Source organism: Eumetopias jubatus, unplaced genomic scaffold, assembly GCF_037043125.1.
Source record: "Eumetopias jubatus isolate StellerSeaLion01/CBP00866 unplaced genomic scaffold, mEumJub1_p1.0 scaffold_3, whole genome shotgun sequence".
NCBI lineage: Eukaryota > Metazoa > Chordata > Mammalia > Carnivora > Otariidae > Eumetopias > Eumetopias jubatus.
In genome coordinates this window covers 191,731,011-191,750,455 of record NW_028274809.1, presented here as the reverse complement: position 1 = coordinate 191,750,455, position 19,445 = coordinate 191,731,011, and the positions used below count along the sequence as shown (strand labels likewise).

General features: G+C 51.9%; 1 protein-coding gene across 1 annotated transcript in view; it reads left to right on the top strand.

The window, feature by feature from the left end:
- COL4A1 (collagen type IV alpha 1 chain) overlaps positions 1-16,965 on the top strand; it is a 42,908-nt gene extending 25,943 nt beyond the window's left edge. Inside the window, exons 24-38 of the mRNA XM_088021982.1 lie at positions 84-210; positions 303-383; positions 792-890; positions 1,925-1,975; positions 3,230-3,415; positions 3,963-4,096; positions 5,141-5,213; positions 5,968-6,039; positions 7,053-7,181; positions 8,144-8,242; positions 9,207-9,419; positions 10,170-10,347; positions 13,871-13,985; positions 14,661-14,833; positions 16,611-16,965. Of these exons, the coding sequence (XP_087878108.1) occupies positions 84-210; positions 303-383; positions 792-890; positions 1,925-1,975; positions 3,230-3,415; positions 3,963-4,096; positions 5,141-5,213; positions 5,968-6,039; positions 7,053-7,181; positions 8,144-8,242; positions 9,207-9,419; positions 10,170-10,347; positions 13,871-13,985; positions 14,661-14,833; positions 16,611-16,692 (1,812 nt within the window). The 3' untranslated portion in view covers positions 16,693-16,965. The remainder of the gene's footprint in view (positions 1-83; positions 211-302; positions 384-791; positions 891-1,924; positions 1,976-3,229; positions 3,416-3,962; positions 4,097-5,140; positions 5,214-5,967; positions 6,040-7,052; positions 7,182-8,143; positions 8,243-9,206; positions 9,420-10,169; positions 10,348-13,870; positions 13,986-14,660; positions 14,834-16,610) is intronic.
- Positions 16,966-19,445: the final 2,480 nt, after the last annotated feature.

Here is a 19,445-nt window from a genome sequence, read left to right as displayed (position 1 = left end):
ATGTGTACTGTTATCCAGAAAGGGCCCTCAGACCTTTGTCCGGGGACAGATGTAAAATGCATGGGCTCAATGTCTACTCACAGGGAGATCAAGGGGTCGCAGGCTTTCCGGGCAGTCCTGGAGAGAAAGGAGAGAAAGGCAGCGCTGGTACCCCAGGGGTCCCCGGCTCCCCGGGCCCCAAAGGCTCGCCAGGGAGTGTCGGCTATCCAGGTAGGTGAGCTGGGCCTCCTCCTGAGCTTGGGTTTGAAGGTGACGGGAAAACTCAAACTGATGGCATTCTGGTGTCTTTCGTCTCCCATCAGGAAGCCCCGGATTGCCGGGAGAAAAAGGTGACAAAGGTCTCCCGGGATCGGATGGCATTCCCGGCATCAAAGGAGAAGCAGGTAGAGACCACTTTTTTGAATGCACACAGGGGCCATCGAGGCTGGGAGTTTCCCTCCCTCAAGGTGGCACATCGTGGACCCCAGAATGTCCCCGGGTGACCCAGCCCTCCTCGTTTCAGATGGACGAACTGAGTGTAGGGGGCTCATGGGGTCTTTCTGAGGTCTGGCCACCAGTTAGGAGCTAGAACCAAGGTCGCAGAGCTGGCTGTTCAGCTAGGTCCAGTTGGTTCTAGAGGTTCTAGAATCGGTTTGTGTGTCAGTGTGGGAGTTTGATGTACGTGTCTCGGGCAAGCCAGGGGTGCTGGGGTAACGGCTCCCTGGAGGAAGGTCACACGAGGGTCTTGCGTGCAGAGCAGGTTCCGTGAGAGCATCCGTGCCTGACTGACTGATGTGACTCTTCTCTCTGAGGTCTTCCTGGGACTCCTGGCCCCACGGGCCCAGCCGGCCAGAAAGGGGAGCCCGGCAGAGACGGAATCCCGGGGTCGGCGGGAGAGAAGGGTGAAGCAGGTATGCTCAGCTCCCTTTCAGGACGAGCTGCTCCCCTGGGCGTCAACAGGTCTCAGACTTCTGGACCGTGCTAAGTGACTGGGGCTGGGCACAAAGTGGCCCCTACCCCGCGCGTCCGTACTGTTTGAACACTGGTGTGGACCAGGGGAGGGGCCTGGCTAAGAAGACGAGCAGGGGGCGTGCACTTCTCCCAGCAGCAGGCACGGGCTCCTGCCCTGAGCTCCCAGCGGCGTGTGAGAGAGCCACCCAGAAACAGCCCAGACTCTCCCTCCTGAGCCTGGCATTTTCCCCTCTAGAGAGGTGGTCCTGGGGACATTGCCGGTCCCCCACATCTCCTCCCGTCACTCACGGGCTGCCAGCTCCAACAGTGGGAATCACGTACACGGTAGTACACATGTGTAGCAAGAGGGTGACCCCGAACTGGGGACCCACATGGGGAATGTCGCTGGAGAGGGGCATCCCGGGGGTTTCCTGCGGTCAGGGCTGACCTCTTGCTAAAGTTCATTGTTTCATTCTGTACACCTTACGTGTATATTGCGTGCGTTCATTTTCTTATAACAATAATTCATGAAATGCCTTCACATCTCCTTTCCCCCACTTTCATCTTCCTTCGAGCCCCTTGCTCACGTGTGTGGGCTTCCCAGTGTTTACTGTCTGGAACGTCTCTGACTCTCTCTGCCTCCCCCTAGAACGGCTGTTAGCTGGATGGTCGTCTGAGAAAAGCCGGCTTGTTAGTCTCTAGACGGGAGGAGAAAATACATGCTTGCTTGTACAGGTCCTTTCTACTAAATGCCGTAACGGTTCTGTGCTGACAGGTACTAAAGAAAAGTGCTAAATGATCCATACCCAGTCCAGGGCCTCTCAGCACAACCGTGGGAGTGGGATTTTTCTCGCACATGTGTGATGAACTGATTTCCACGTATCCTATAAAGAGCATATGGTATTGGCACACAGAGTTGATGGTGTTTAGTGCTGGACCTGCAGACCAACTGTTTTAGGAAATGTGGACGTGACTTCTTACCCTTAACTTACAGGTCTGCCCGGAAGAGGATTCCCAGGGTTTCCAGGGGCCAAAGGAGAGAAAGGTAACATTTGCGAAACAGAGCGGGTCTCGCGATTGCGAGGAGGCCGTGGGCAGGGGTGGCAGATGCCGGCTCTGGGTCAGTCTCGTCGGTCTCGTCCGTGCCTGCTCCTGGCCCCCGACAAACCACCATCTGGTGCACTGTGCTTCGATTCATTGTCTTCTGAGACATCAAGACAAGAATCACAGGGAGGGGCCTGCTGTCAGTTTTGGCGATGACTCTGTTTCATTCCTTTCTTACTTTTTCTTAAGAACCTTGAAATCATCCTAGAATTTTGGTATTTAATTAGCAAGTTTGAAGTAATATGGTGGAGGCTACACATGCAGGGATTTTTTTCCCCCTATAAATTCTTACCTTAAAAAAACTTTAAAGACAGTTTATTACCGTGTTTTTCTCACTGACATACAATAAACTACACAGACGTAGAGGGTGCCATTTGGTCGGTCTTGGTACATGTTCCCATGTGCAGAAGTACCCCCACATTCAGGACAGCGAACACATCCATTCCCTCAAAAGTCTTCTAGAATGCTCTGTCATCCCCAGCTTGCCCTTCCTGCCCCCAGCGCCACCCCCTCACCACCCACTGGTCTGTCTTCTGGCACTGTGGATTAGCTTGCATTTTCTAGAGTTCTATATCCACAGAATCCTCTGTATTTTACTCTTTTTAGTCAGACTTTGTTTGCACAGCATAATTAGTTTGAGAGTCACTGGTGTGGCGGCTTGTACCAGGCGTTCCCTCCTGTTTCTTGCTGCTGAGTAGTGTTCCGTGGTGTGGCCTAACAAGCTCTTCAGTTAGCGGTGCTCTTGCTTGCAGACGCCTCTGAGCTTGCATTCCAATGGCTTTGCAGCAAAACACTTCCTTTAGAAAGTGTTAAAGAGAGGTGCCTGGGAGGCTCAGTCAGTTAAGCATCTGCCTTCGGCTTAGGTCATGGTCCCGGGGTCTTGGGATCGAGTCCCACGTCGGGCTCCCTGCCTTTGAGCCCCTTGCTCACTTGTGTGGGCTTCAGTAAGTAAATAAAATCTTTTAAAAAAGGTTAAAAGCATCAAGAATGACAGCTGGGCTCTTGTATTCTAAGCTGACTCTTTTCCAGGTCGACCATGGTTGCAGTCTAGTGTGTTCCTTGGTAGAGCAGGGAGAGGGCACATAGCTCTGTTGTCCCCCAATGCCTTCCGGAAGCCACTCCCTCCTCGTCCCTGGGCCATGGTTTCTCTTCTCCCTGCCTTTCGCCAGCATCTCAAACTGTTGTTGTTGTTTAGGTTCAAAGGGCGACGTGGGTTTCCCGGGACAAGCCGGGAGTCCAGGCATCCCCGGATCCAAAGGAGAGCAAGGATTCATGGGTCCCCCGGGGCCACAAGGGCAGCCGGGCTTGCCTGGGACCCCGGGCCATGCCGTGGAGGGGCCCAAAGGAGACCGGGGTCCGCAGGGCCAACCTGGCCTGCCAGGTAAGGATGTCTCACCAGGGTCAGAGCCGGCGCCGACCCCAGAAGGCGCAGACACGCGCAGGTGTGACCGTGATGGGAGTACTTCGGTCCTCAGTGGAGTTCTTTACTTAGAAGTTTGCAGCATTGATTGCAGCCCAGAACTGCTTCAGATATTTGGGGACCCTTGTTCGGCCTCTGCTGGGTTACTGCCCCCCCCCCCAGGTCTTCTCTGTCAAGGACTTCAGTAGATGTGACAAGTGATTAGAGGTAGACTAGACATTGCTGGGAGAGACTGGGGCGCAGATGTCACCCGTGCTGGCTTTACATCCGGTGGCATCCTGGCACGCCCCACCCCCGCCCCAGGGCGGCTGTGTGGCGGGGTCGTTTGCTGCGGTTGGGGTGCCATCGAGCAGATTCTCCCTTCTAAGATGGGTGGGATTTCCGCAGGCTCCCACAGCGCCCTACATTGTTGCCCGGGGCGGGGGGCAGTTGGGTGGAGATGCCAAGCCCACCTGTCCATAAAATCACCCTCTAACCCCAAATGTGCAACTTTTGTGTCTCCCATTAGGGCTTCCGGGACCTGTGGGGCCTCCAGGGCTCCCTGGGCTTGACGGACTCAAAGGTGACAAAGGAAACCCGGGCTGGCCGGGGGCTCCTGGAACTCCAGGGCCCAAGGGAGAGCCAGGATTCCAAGGCCTGCCTGTGAGTTGTCCGTGTGCCCGTCTTGTGTGTGAACAGGGTCGCAGAGCCATGTGCATGTGTGCATGGGTGTTGGACTCTTGCATCCTCTCTGGAGGGGCTGCTGCTTGTTGCTGGTCATCTGCCATCTTGCCTGACGTCACAGTAGCTTACAAGTACAACATTCTTTGTACCTAGTTTTACAAGACACGCTCCAGGGAAGTGTAATCCCCGTTGCTGGGGATTGCAGCTCAGTGCCTGGGCTAGAAATCTGGGCACACCCTCGATGCAAACAGCAGGCTTCAGTAAGAGAGGTGCACTCCCTATTTCTGGTGCCCTGAGTGGCTGGCTGTGTCCACGTACCCGTTGATGTGTGTACGCATATCTGTGTTTGTGCGTGTTTTCGTTGTGACCCTTTTTTAAATAAGCAAAGAAACAAATAACATGTGAGAAACCGTACGACTTATTTATACTGAGAAGTGTGAGAAGCAACTCTTTTGAGATAGCCAGAAAATGAGATAATATGTTTAAAATACATGAGTGATGCCATATTTATAAAGAAAAACAGTCCTCCTTTGGTTATGTGTTTCCTTCTCTCCATATTTAAAGTCCCTTTTCAGATAAGATATCAAGCTAATTCTAAAGAAAATGCATTATGCTTGAGTGTTTGGGGGAAAGTTTCCATATGGTAGTTTGGTGCTGAGAGGTTGATAGGTCATGGTGACGCGCGCTCAGGAAGGCCCAGGTCTGTCCACGGCACCGTGCTGTGGGCTGGGGACGGCAGGACGCATGGCGTGCACCTGCTCTGGGAACTGCCTGTGTAGACGGACCAGGGGAGGAGGCACCGTGAAGGAAGCAAGTGTTCCAACTTCCAGCTCCCTCGTGTAGACGCGAATAGAGATCTTGTCTTTCTTTTTACGTTACTTAAGAAAGCACAGGGCACTGTTTGTTCACAGAGCTCCCTCGCAGAACGCTGAGGGCCTGCCCTAGCCCCCTGACTAGCAGGTCACTTGAGAGACTTACCACCTCCTGAGAATTTCCTGGCTGACATTCTCCTTGTGTGTCTAGGGGATTGGTGGCTCGCCAGGGATCACGGGCTCTAAGGGTGACATGGGGCCTCCAGGAGTGCCAGGATTTCAAGGTAAGACCATAAAGAAGGTGCTGCTTGGAGGAAGAACCTGACCACTGGCCCTTTCACGTTGATAGGCCGGCCTGATTACGGTGCAAGACACTGTTCTCCCAGTTAAACATGCTATCTCGTGCTATGGCAGCCTGATTTCTGTCACTCTATGAATGGCTGTATAAAGACACTCTGCATGTTCTTATTAAGAATCAGTGGATCATTTGCATCTCGATCATTTGTATTATCAGCAAGAAATCATAGATTTGGGGCATTCATTAATTATTAACATATTAAGTGAACATTTATTGGGTGCCTCTCAGCTCCCAGGCACTGTGAGTTTTACTGCTGAATCTGATACATATGAATGCCAGGTGAATAAAACAAGTTCTCAGTCTGCAGGCATCTTGGGGTCTATTTGGGGACATGCGTGCACCAGATTATGGCCAAAAACGGGATCTTGTGCCCCTCCACTATTTGTGATCATTTTGTAGTTTGTTGTAGGTTTGGAAAAATGTGACTTCTCGGTTCTAGAAAGAAGAGTTTCATGAAAAGTTTTATATAGCTGACCAGAAGTAATGTTCTTTTCTTCCCTGAGAACAAACTGGAAATATATGTTCACTGTGTGTGTGTATGCATGTATACATGGGTACTCACGCACCTAGGTATGTGTGTATGCGGACACACATGCAGTGGGCACATGCGTGTGCACATGTGCAGGTATGGGTACCTGCGTTGGAAATTTCTGTGCAGACAATGTTCTTCTTTCCTCCAGGTCAGAAAGGCCTCCCTGGCCTGCAGGGAGTGAAGGGGGATCAAGGTGACCAGGGCTTCCCTGGAAGTAAAGGTAGGAGCTTTTGCTGTGCCGGCAGGGCCTTGCTGATGCTTTGAACGCACAGAATTAGGGAGTTTGGTTTTGCAGACGTGAGGGCTTGAGTATCATTAGGAAACAGTTGATTAAAAACTCTTTGGTAGCTTGTCAGGACATTTTTATGACGTGTCTTGAAAGTCAGGCTCTTTAAATCTAGGAGGTGAGTCCAGAGGAGAGGGTAGGACAGACTCAAGATTCACAGCCCACAGACTCCGGAGGCAAGCAGCCCAACGACTTAGCTGTCCTAGGGAGGGGCTCGGTCTTGCATGGATAGGCTGCATGGGGGCCGGGGGGCAAGGAGCTCTGCACAGGGAAGACTCTTCCTCGGCTTCTCCTCGGCGGCTCCCGCACCCCAAGGCAGCTTCGGGGGGAAAACCAGCATCCCGTTCTAGCTTCTGCTGGGCTGACCACATCTCCAGGGCCATGTTTAATTTTCGAAATCATGCTTCAAGAGAGAGACTGAGCAGTGCAATGTCAGGAACAAAAGAAATGGGGAAGATGTGTGGAGGGCAGGAGAGGACTGGGGGCTGGGGCTGACTCAGAGCCTCTGTGGACTCTGGAGCTGCTCCTCGTCTTTGAGGGGCTGCCATGCAGAAGGGTTAAGTTTATGTGTCATTGGAAAATGAAGGCCCATGCTTGTAATATACCTACAGCCGATTTCAGAGACTATAGGAAGAACCCTTCTAATTGCATACATTGCAGCGCTCTGGGTGCAGGTGGGCTCCCTGGGAGGGACGGAGCTTCACCTGCTGGGCCTGTACAGGTGAGGGCCGCATGGTGGTGGTTGGGGATTCCAAAACCGAGCGGCCAGTTTATACTAATGACCCCCAGCCTGAGGATTCAGGATTTTAGGTTAAATAGTAGAAGTATGCACATGACTTACATTTTTGATACTGAGAAACGTTGTGTTTGGATTGGTTTTCACATTGGGCTCTTCTCCCGGGAGCATTGACAGTGGAATTGATCAGTGGCATCTCTGATTTCCGCAGGCCTTCCTGGCCCCCCGGGCCCCCCGGGACCCTACGATGTCATCAAAGGGGAGCCAGGGCTTCCTGGTCCTGAGGGTCCCGTAGGTCTGAAGGGGCTCCCAGGGCCTCCAGGCCCCAAAGGACAGCAAGGTAAGAGTAGCCGAGCTACGAAGGGGAGGTGTGGGGGTTGGGGGGAACAGGTGGGCTTTCCTCCTCACGCGTGTGTCTCAAACCGGGGCCTCTGGGTGGTGACTGTATAGACACATATTTGAATATGACTTTCTTACTTTCCTTCAATGGAATCAAAACCTAATGAAGTTTTCGAGGGGACTGAAAAAGCCAGGACAAAATACAGGAGGAGCTAGAGGAATGTACAGTTCAACACATCTGTGCTCGCTGGGGAACCCATGGGCTGCAGACACAGAGATCACCTTTTCCAGCGAGAAGATAAGGGATGGTGGGAGGCGTTGGTCTAGAACCTCGTGAATGGGCTCTGACAGTGGCCCAGAGGCCCCAGCCAGCTGGCAGTTCACGCCCGGGGTTCCCAGACACCTGACCCAGAACTTTATGAACGCTCCCTATTGCAAGAGCTACCGGTGAGGGTGGGTGGGCCGTAAGGAGAAGGAAAACGCTACAGTTGGGAGGAGGCATCCGTGAAAATTTAAGTTTGAACTGTCTGCAAGTAAAGGGTGCACAGGAAAACAAAAGCCTGTCCACGTGGGTATATCTGTTGCATAAGATTCACTTGAGGCTTGGGAATGTGGCCTGGGTGAGACGCTTGAGAACACAAAAATGTGTCACAGCCCTCCCTCTCCCCCCAGAAGCTGCCTTCCCCCACACCATGCTCCAGACAACAGGAGCGAGCGGCCGGGGGCGCTCCGGATCAAATGGTGGAGTGCGCCGCCTGCAAATGCGGGTTTGGCTACCACCCTGGGGGGTGTGAAGAAGGCATTGCGGGAGGGGCTCCTGGCTTCCGGCAGAACTTTCTCACTGCAGCTGAGGGTCTTAGGGTGGCCGGCCAGGTGGCTAAAAACACACTCCAAAAGGGAAGAAGAAGCCACAGCCTGCGGTGCTCCAGGACCAGGTCGTGAATTCCTTGCCCTTTCCTGCAGGTGTGACAGGATCCGCGGGCTTACCTGGACCGCCCGGTGTTCCTGGTTTTGACGGCGCGCCTGGCCAGAAAGGAGAGACAGGACCCTTCGGCCCTCCTGGTAGGTTTCCTCTTGACCCAGTCGCCTCCACCTGCATCCTTGGGTTTGAAGTGTGTGGAAACATGCACAGTGGAATTGAAAACGTTACTTGGCAGATTTCCAAAGAAGTCTCGTTTTGTTTTTGGGTTTTGTTTTTGTTTTTTTTTTTAATTTGTTTAGAGGAAATAAGGTCTTACAGAGGAGCTAAAGGGCTGTCATCATTTTTTCTGTGTGGAGAGACAGGTGTTGAAGCAGCACACTGTTTCCAGGTGTTGTTGAAAGATGGCCAGCAGGGACAGCCTGTGGCCTTCTGAGGTGGGGGGGAGCGGGCTGTAGCTACAGAAATTCCATGTCGGCAACAGACGAGAGGGAGTAGATCATAATGCCAGTGTTGGCCACAAGGCCGCTGTCTGGCTCGGGATGCAGTGGGTCTGCTCCCCGAGGAAGCCAAAACTCAGCGGCCCCATAATGACTGAGATGCTGAGGCCCGAGGCATCGACTGGAGGGGCCAGGGGCCCAGCCCAGCAGGAGGTCTGTGAGCAGCTTCGCGGGCAGGGAGCACAGTGACCCGGGGGACGATAGCACTCGCCACCAGCACCCGGCCCTTACCACCCCACTTCCATGCGCCGTGCTGGGTGGGCTGCCGTGGAAGGGAAGCCACCTTAAAGGGAGGTTTTGTTCTAGTAATTCTGTGATCCTTCTCCCTTAGAGGAGCCCCAAATGTTGTCTGAGTGACACACGTGGAATCATGTCATTTATTGTACCTACTCGTATATTCCTTTTCACGTATTTCGTTTACCCATTGGATTCAATTTTCTGAGCATCTGCTCCGCACCCAGCACTGTGTTTATAAAACATCTCGGTGGTCTGTAGAGAGGAGAAGCTGGGGCAGGACAGAGGCGGGTTGCTGTACTTAGTCGTCCTCGAAGTCTTTCAGGGGAGCCTGTCTGCAGGCAGGGAAGCTCATTTCTCTTCTGTCTTCCAGGTCCGCGAGGGTTTCCCGGCCCGCCAGGCCCTGATGGGTTGCCAGGATCCATGGGTCCCCCAGGCACCCCGTCTGTTGATCACGGCTTCCTTGTGACCAGGCACAGTCAAACTACGGATGACCCACAGTGTCCTCCTGGGACCAAAATTCTTTACCACGGGTACTCCTTGCTCTATGTGCAAGGCAACGAACGAGCCCATGGCCAGGACTTGGGTGAGACCCTGGGGACACGTGTATCCGTGTGATACAGAGTTGTGGGGCTGCCAGAGCCGTACTCAGCTCTGGTCCTGGTTCAGGGCGCCACAAAGACACGGTCAGTGCAAAGGGCACCTGATGCCGCTTGCCTCCCGCCTTACAAAGCGAACCACCAAGTTCAGCAGCTACCATGTTACTAAGAGAAGCCAAGAAAATGTAAAACCTTTTCAGTTCATATAACTTTCAATCTCTTCTTCACGTTATCAAGTAGGTCAAGATTTCTGGAATATATACTTCACAGTTAGCTTTGAGATTCTTGAGATAGGGCCGTTTTACTGGTGCTCTTTCTAAACAATGACCGGCTTAATGACACACACCTCTAACTGGTATGGAGCTCAGAAACAACAAGCAGCCCTAGAAAGGGAATCTCTGCATTTTTGGCAAAACGGTTGTTAAAGACGTTGTCCAGGTGGTTACTGTCCATCGTACAAGGAGCCACCTGTTAAATTTCTCTTGGAATTCAGTTTTATAAAAGATTTCTCTCCTTTAATCAAAATATCCTATGTAATTCTTTGTAGTTTTCCTTTTACCTTGATGACTTTAAATGTGATTGAGTGCTCATTTACAATCACACTAGTCTGTGCGTGTATTTACTTCCTTTCTATTTATAAGGTAAAACATTCTCATTTCCATTTTGATGGTTCCTTTGCATGGAGGCAGACTGATTATAAAGCTAGCCCTTGACGCTGTCTCTCCCCATGGCTCTAGGCACGGCTGGCAGCTGCCTGCGCAAGTTCAGTACGATGCCCTTCCTTTTCTGCAACATCAACAATGTGTGTAACTTCGCCTCCCGAAATGACTACTCCTACTGGTTGTCCACGCCTGAGCCCATGCCCATGTCCATGGCGCCCATCGCTGGGGACAATATCAGACCGTTTATTAGCAGGTGAGTCGAGCATTTGTCAGAGTGGATGTAGAATTGAAGAAGAAAGATCTCTCGTAGTCTAGGCAGAGGTTGTTACTGTTTTTTTCAGTCCCCCCCCAACATTCGACCTATTGCCATTCAGTTTATTGATTGTAATGTCAGACTTTTGTAACCCAAGTCAGCCGTAAAATCGTTCGATATAAAAGTTAGCTCTCCTCTTCAAAATGCCAGGGCAGTGCCTTGGAGAGGTGATTGATGCCCGGCTTTGGGGCAGAATTCCTGTTCCGTGTGAGTCACGGGGGTGGCCGCCCTCCCTCCCATGAAGCCGTGCCCCTGCAGTCCTCGGCAGCCACAGGAACAGCATTCTCAGTTTTGTTCTATCAAATAATTCTCTCCTTGAGGAGGCTTTTCAGGTTTTTTTCTTCTGAATCACCCCACGCCCATGAAATTAAAAAATTTTTTTATTATTTTTAATTGTAGTAAATAGACATCACATAAAATGAATCATCTTAACCATTTCTAAGTGCACAGTGGAACTCACACATGGGTGTGAGGTGGTCTCTGTGAAGTTGTAATACAGGCATACTGTCTGCTTTGTACACAGAAAGGTGATACAGATTTACTGTATACATAAAAATGTATACATACTAAGATGTTTTTCATACTCTCCCAGCCCCACCAACTTCTGCTCCCTGAGGATGAAGTCCCACTGACAGTTCATGTGTTTGACCAAGCAGCTTCCCAAATTAAGTGCTTTCCATGCTAACTAATGTCTGGAGTATGTGTTCAGGTCTGCCTGGTAGGAAGTAAAAGGGGAAATTGAAATTATCATGACTGAGAAATACACGGTTGTCCTGTTTTTGCTCCATTCCCTCCAATTAAGAGCTGATTCCTTCACTCTACTCAGAAGTAGAAAAGCGGCAGTGGTGTGAATTCATCGAAGAAGCTATTCTATAGTTGTACTTTCTAACACACTAAGATAATAAGGGATGGGTAGAATAATAAGGCAGACGGGTTTGCCCCAGGGAAGTGGGAGTGAGGACTCACTACCTTTTCTACATTCCCTCTAAAGAACCAAGCAGCTTTTGACAAGGAAGAAAGAGATGGCAGGGTCCTGGGGTCAGAGGGCAGAGGGAGCAGGAAGTGTGTGCCAGAGCTGGTCCTGGGAACCCTGAGGCCGGTCTGGGGCTCTAGCCCCTCTGGACCCACATGCGCCTGCAGGGGTGCAGGTCCCCGGAGAGACAGGTACCACAGAGGAGGACCCAGAGCCAAAGAGCTGGGAGATGCCCTGATAAACAGGAAAACCATAGGTTTTCGATGGATTTACATTAAACTATCTCCTGATAACTTTCTTTAATGTTTCTTTCGAGCTGTAAGAAAACTCACTTTTATGGGTCTTAAAATGGGAAAAGTGGTTCATTACACCTTTGAGTGGCACCTTTCCAAACCGTTATTTACGCGTGTCACTGAGCGTCTGAGACTTTCTCTGCGGAGACTGTCCTGGCGCAGAACCATGCCAGCTGCACCCGAAGGAAAACTAACCACCTTTGTGTTTTTGTTCAGCTTCCCTTGGATAACAGGTAGAAAATGATTATTCATGTTTGTTTGTTATTTACCACCTTGATAAAACTACCCTTTGATCTTGATTTGGTTGAGGAAAGGGCTGTGGCATGTGTTTGCAATATTCCAAAATCAGGTCCATGAGAAGCCTGTGTCTGAGATTTGCTATTCCCCATGGACCCCTTACTTGCTTTCAGTAAGACCCCCCAACCTGGAAGCATGAGCTGTGTCAACGTCAGCGGTGTGCGTTTCAGCTTTTTACATGTTTCTGTTGCCTGACCCCCAGCAGCTCAGTGTGCAGGGACCTTACCAGTCATGCCCCCGAGCCCGCTGCTCCCAAAGCCACACTGTCTGTCGCTCCCTCCCTTTGGAACAGTGCTGCCCACTTCTGGTCTCTGAGTTTGCGGGTTTCCATGGTTACTATCACTCGGCTGTTGCACGAGGTCTCAGGACTTCCAGGTTACTTGGGGGGGCTCCGAAAGCTTCACTTTTAGAGTTGATAACACAAAATCTTCCCCTGACGCAGAAAAGCTGGCAACTTCTCTCCCTTCACCCTGAGAACAGGGCAGACGTTTCTGGCTTTCTGCAGACATGAGTCTTCACGGAGCTGCTGATTGTTTCATTGTCCTGGGGGCAACACCTTAGTTGAGCAGGGGAGCCACGCTCGAGCTCTGGCTCTCTCTCGGCTCTCTGGGGCCTCAGCCTTTTCAGGAATAACATGGGGGGTTGACTGTCTGAATTTCAGGGGGCCATCTGGCTCTTCCCGTCCATGTCCATGATGGGGAGGTGTCAGGAGCACCGTCTCGACGAGCCCCCGGCCCAGAGAGAGCCTGACATCAAGCACCGGCTGCCACGCTTTATTTCTGGTTTCTGTGTCTGGTAGACAGAGGGTGGCAGATGTATAAGGCCAATTTCAGTAACTGTTGTTTAACTGAGCCCTTTAATTCATCTGCACTGGTGCGAATCAAATAGAAAATTGCGCCCTCACATGTGCGTACACACACACATGCACATCCACGGAAAGTCGAACAACTAATTTAGGCCTCTACCGGCTCCCCATCCATTTTCATGCAAATGTTCCAGCATAACTAGGTGTAATTATTAACACCATTTATAGTCATTTATCAGCATTGCTAACACTGTTCATTTTGTGACTTGAATGTAATTATGTGACTGCTGGTGTTTAATTTTTCTTTTCTTTTACAAAACAATATCCTGCCATCAAAGGGTTCCCTGAACCGGGCAGGATCTGAGTCAGAAGAGCGTGTGTTGCTGTAGTTTGTTGCTGGGTGTCGGCCGGCTGGCTCGGGGGGGTGGCCGTCCTGGAGCAGGTTCTGTGGGAGGCCCTCCCACGGCAGTGTCCCGCCAGCGGCCCCCCCCACCCCCCCACGTGGGGGACAGGGTCTTGCCACGGCTCTGCTGCCCGCCAGTCAGTCCGAAGCCGGCTCACGGGGACGTCCAGCCCCAGATGCAGTGTTTGCTGGCTACTCTGTCACCACGTATTTCTTCTGTTGAAGATAATTCTCAGCTGAAAACAAATCGCTGAATTCCAAAAGTGGTAGCACTTGGGTTTCACTGACTCCCGTGGCTCAAGTGTTAGTTGTGTTTGCTGAAATCCATGCTCCCTCTTGAAAAGTCGGAAAACACTGGAATGCACAAAGGAGAACAAAGGAGAAAACACCCGTCCACGGTCCCCCAGCCCCTCTGGCAGACGGCCGCAGTTACAACCTGGCCTTGTGATTTCCCCCTTCCCACAAAGCAGTTGGTTCAACAAGTGTTGGTTGTGGATTTTCTAGCACTGAGGGGGGCTTATAAAATCAGCGAGAGGGCTCCACGCTGCAGTGTGTCGTGAGCATGACATTGGCTCAGAACATGTGAGCGCAGAGGGTGGGTGAGAGCACGGGCAGGAAGAACGGATAAGCACAGGCTTCATCCTGTGCTGTCCCCGCGGCCGTGCTCAGAGTCTGTGCCCTGTACCTTCCAGGTGCGCAGTGTGTGAGGCGCCAGCCATGGTGATGGCCGTGCACAGCCAGACCATTCAGATCCCGCAGTGCCCCAGCGGCTGGTCCTCCCTCTGGATTGGCTATTCCTTCGTGATGGTGAGCGTCTGGGGCAACTCCCCGCGCCCCTGGCAGAGCCGCCCACTCGCGCCCCTGCTTCCTCCCTCCGCGCCCCAACCCTCCGTTCTTGGGCTCACCTGGTGCCGGCCTCTCCTCCCGACCAAAGCCTCCCCAGGGGCCTGGCCTGCTCCGCTGCCTGTGGCGGCCATTCCAGTGCCTGGCCTGAGCCTGCCGCCTGCCTCTTGGGTTGCTGCTCTGGGACGGGGTGGTGGCGACAGCACAAAGAGCTTTCCGCGAGTCAGAGCGCCTCCCCAGTAGGAGAGGAGATGGGTGCACAGTCAAGCAGCTCGCCTGAGCCTGAAGCAGAAGCCTCGGGGTGCGGGGGGCCGGGGGCTGGCCAGTGCCCGGGGGTGTGGGGGCTCACGCCCTTCCTGTGAGGAGATGCTGCTCTCCGGCCCACAGCTGTGGGTCACACTGACACAGGTCCCCGGTGTTCCCACCCCTGAAACACCCGTTACAGTGGGAAACATGGCACCAGTTTGGGATCCTCTCGTAGCTACTTACACGGCTTTCGTGCCCCGGTTTAAAGTAGCGAGTGTGTTTCTCTGTGACCTGCCTGCGGCTTCCCCGCGGGGCTACCCTGGCTCCTCCCTGGCGAGGCCCCGTGTGGGCGGTGGGCAGGGCCCTGACTCACGGCTCGCGTCTGCCCCGCAGCACACCAGTGCCGGTGCTGAAGGTTCGGGCCAAGCCCTCGCGTCCCCCGGGTCTTGTCTGGAAGAGTTTAGGAGCGCGCCATTCATCGAGTGCCACGGCCGTGGGACCTGCAACTACTATGCGAACGCTTACAGCTTCTGGCTTGCCACCATCGAGAGAAGCGAGATGTTCAAGTAAGTCGGGAGGGCCCCTGTGCATGCTCCCTCGGGCACAAAGTCTTGAAGAGGCTTCTCAGACACGGAGTGGGAATGAGTCTTCTGTAGGCAGTAATGAGGACTCGACTCTGTTCCGCGTGGACAGAGAACCGAGATGCGCTTCAGGGGCAGATCTCCGGTGACAGGTTCAGTTCTTCCATTGGCTGAAGGACTATGAGAGAAAAAAGGCCATTTTCCATTTCGTAGGTGGATTCGCTGCGATGTAGTCAGAGCAGCTGGCTCCTCAAACAGCATTTGAAAATACGTGTTAACGGTCAGTGAGGGAGGAAAGAGCGTTTGCCCTCGTAGCAGTTGCGATGCCAACTCTAGGGTGTGCATTGCGTGAAGTCTGGGGGACGTGACCAGACTGTTTGTTAGACCCATGAAAATAAAAATTAAGTTCAGCCCAAATGCACTGAAATCGATAGGGAAGACCCTTCCCTTCTTTTCCCTTCCGACTTCACCGTTGAGGCGATTGCCCTGGGTGGCTGCTGGCCTGGGTGACGGTGCAGCCGACCCGGTGCAGTCAGGATGGAGAGGAGCGCGCAACCGGCCCTCTGTCCTTCCTGCAGCCCCTGTTGGGACAGGCGCAGGGACCCCTGAGCCCCAGCAGTTACCGTTTGCTCCCCCCGGAGACGCGCCTCTCCATCTTTGCCTTCTCAGGGAGAATTTGCCAGAACTCTTCTGGGAGCCCGTCTCTTTCTAAGTTAGGTCATGAAAGGCAAAGCAACACTCTCTCGACTCATAATATTTTAAGCACCAAAAAAGTACCAGGTACTTAGTGGGTAGCTTACATGAGACTTTTCAGGCAACTGGAAACTTGACGTCAACTCTTGGGATAGAACTTAACCACCAACTTAATTGAGCACTTGGGGGGATCAGGTCCTGTGGCTTCCATTATAGGGTTGGTTTTTTGGTTTGTTTTTGTTTTTGTTTTTTTTTTGAACCAGCAGCCCGGCACAATGAACTAAAACAAAAATTAGATAAGATCCCATTATTTCAAATAACTAATTTGGGGCAATAAGATTTTCACAGAAGTTGCTAAAATCAGCAGCCTAATTTTAGGATGTTGCTTTTATTATATGGCTACTTTAATTTGAATAGAATTTGGTTAGTGCCAACTTCAGTTCAGACTTCACCCTTCTAACACTCAAATTAAGGTAGAATTTCTACCATTTGGGGCACTAAATGTCTCCCCCTCCGGCCTCCGATCAGACTACCTGCATCTAATCCAGCAAAAGCTTATAGGAGGATTTCAAGGTCTAGTTAATTACCCCAGATTCATTGTTCATTACACATGCAGCCAGTATTTAATGAGCACTTACTCTGTGTGTGAAGGATTGCAGAGAATCTTCTCCCGCTGGGGGAGTTTATGATCTGGTTGAGGAGAGAGCACGGAGAGGGGAAATGACAGGCCGAGGAGGCAGGGTGGCCCAATGGGCGTGGCTCAGACTTCGGAGCCAAGCACATGTGGGGTGGCTGTTTCCATGCCCTCCCCGGCGTGCACTTGGGCTGCCGCCAACCTCACGGCCAGGGATGGGGGGTGCACATGATCACATGCCTCGCTCCCCCCTGTAAAGTGACACCCAGCACCTTGTCCGCTCGGTCAGGGTGAGTCGGGGTCGCCACTTGTCCCAGGCTGGGGCCCCTCCCATCCGACCCCTCGGAGATCTCCCCGGGTCGGGGGGAGGCCCTGGGAACCAGCCCGCCTCGCTGAGCCGCAGCGCCGAAGGCCGGTTTCTGTGTCGTCCCATAGGAAGCCCACGCCATCCACCTTGAAGGCCGGGGAGCTGCGCACACACGTCAGTCGCTGCCAAGTCTGTATGAGAAGAACGTAATGAAGCCTGGCCCTCTGCTAACGTACAACATGGTGCTACTCCCTCCTCTTCCCCTTCTTTTTTTTTAACAGCAACGAACCCTAGAAATATATCCTGTGTACCTCACTGTCCAGTATGAAAACCGTAAAGTGCCTTATAGGAACTTGCGTAACTAACACACCCTGCTTCGGTGACCTCTACTTGCTGAAGGAGAAACAAAGACCATGATAAGCTGTCATAGTGACATACCAAGTGGCACTTGTGATGAAATAAAAGTCTAAGTCTGTCCTACAATCCAGTGCACTGATGTGTAACTTGAGAACTCCATCAGGAAACCAAAGGGTGCTAGGAGGTGTGCGGGGCCTTCCGTTCTGTTCGAATGCCCGTTTCCACTCTTGTATTATAGCAGATGCCTTGTCAGCCCCGGATGGGATGTCTGTTTGTGTCACTGTCGAGCTGGGTCTGTACAAACAGCCATCACGTAACCACGGTGTTTCGGAGCTGCACGTGGAATGTGGGCTCGGCAGCCGGATCTTCCAACCCCAAATATAAATTTAGGTCTTTCTGCTCTGTGTGGTACTATGCAGCTGCTTTTGCAGAAATCACGAATTTCCTGTGGAATAAAGATGGTCCAAAAGTAGGCAGAAATTAAATATATATATATTTTAGTAATTTATATAGATGTCAGCAATTAGGCAGGTCAAGTTTTCGTTTCATTTCCACTGTTAAAATAAAGCTTACATAGTTTCTTCCTCGAAAAGACTGTGTTGTCCTTTCACATAGATTTTTGAACACTCGGGTGTTGGATGGAAATATCCGTTCTCACTGTTCACCTCCAAACCAAAACTCGTGTATCAGCCAAAGCCAAACCCAGGTTCATGAGCGCGGTGTTTATTACAGTGAAGCATGTACTTTGGGCTTTATTGTTTTTTTTTTTTCTGTATTAAGTATCTTCAGGGTTTTAAGCACTAATCACAACTGAATGACTTGACTTCAAAACCAGCAACCGTAAAAGGCCTGCGTTTCATTCGTATTCCTCATTCTGCAGCCTGGTGCGGAAAACAGCTCTGTAGGATCTTAGTGTCAGTAACCCGCGTGGAAGCGCTCCGTGTGGCTTCCTTGTTCCCGGGAGCACTGTGCGCATGTCAGCAGGGAACGGGTGGATTGCAGGAGAGCAGAACTGACCACTATGCCCGAAATGACATTTCACCCAAAGTCTCCAAAACGTTTAAGACTACTAAGGCCTTTTATGTAATTTCTCTCAATGTGTATTTCTTAAAAATTCAAATTTGTAATAAAACTATTTGTATAAAAATTAAGCTTTTATTAATTTGTTGCTACTATTGCCACAGAAACATTAAAAATTACTGCATGAGCCACTAATAAATTTGTAAGCTTTGCCTACCTTAGATCATATTTATTTTGCAGTTCTTCCAAATGAGAGAGCCAGACTGGCATCACTTACAGAAATTACTGCAAAGAAAAATGATTGGTCGTCTTCTTCTGCCCTCCCTCCCTCCCTCCCCTCCAACCATCCAGGCAACCATTGTCCATCATCCATCCATCCCTCCCTCCATCCATCCATCCATCCATCCATCCATCCATTCATCCATCTATCCTTCCATACGTCCATCCCTCCCTCCCTCCCTTCCTCCATCCATCCATCCATCCCTCCCTCCCTCCCTCCATCCATCCCTCCCTCCATCCATCCCTCCATCCCTCCATCCATCCATCCATCCATCCATCCCTCCCTCCATCCCTCCCTCCCTCCATCCCTCCCTCCATCCCTCCCTCCCTCCCTCCCTCCATCCATCCATCCATCCCTCCATCCCTCCATCCATCCATCCATCCATCCCTCCATCCCTCCCTCCCTCCCTCCCTCCATCCATCCCTCCATCCATCCGTCCATCCCTCCCTCCATCCCTCCCTCCCTCCCTCCCTCCATCCATCCCTCCATCCATCCGTCCATCCCTCCCTCCATCCCTCCCTCCCTCCCTCCCTCCATCCATCCCTCCATCCATCCGTCCATCCCTCCCTCCATCCCTCCCTCCCTCCCTCCATCCATCCATCCATCCATCCCTCCCTCCATCCCTCCCTCCCTCCCTCCATCCCTCCATCCCTCCATCCATCCCTCCATCCCTCCATCCCTCCATCCACCCATCCACCCATCCATCCATCCCTCCATCCCTCCATCCATCCATCCCTCCATCCATCCCTCCATCCATCCATCCCTCCATCCATCCCTCCATCCATCCATCCATCCATCCCTCCATCCACCCATCCATCCATCCCTCCATCCCTCCATCCATCCATCCCTCCATCCATCCCTCCCTCCATCCATCCATCCATCCATCCATCCATCCCTCCATCCCTCCATCCCTCCATCCCTCCATCCATCCCTCCATCCATCCATTATCCATCCCTCCATCCATCCATCCATTATCCATCCATCAATTTTATGTATACCAACGATTTGCCACTTTTCAAATCCTGGTTAGATACAAGATAAACAGATGAACAACAGATAAACAGATGAATAACATACACATCCAGTCTTTAAAAGCAGATTTGGGGCGCCTGGGTGGCTCAGTTGGTTAAGCGTCTGCCTTCGGCTCAGGTCATGATCCCAGGGTCCTGGGATTGAGTCCTGCATCAGGCTCTCCGCTCGGTGGGGAGCCTGCTTCTCCCTCTGCCCCTCACCCTGCTTGTGCGCTCTCTCTCTCTCAAATAAATAAATACAATATTACGAATAAAAAGCAGATTCAATGGGGAGG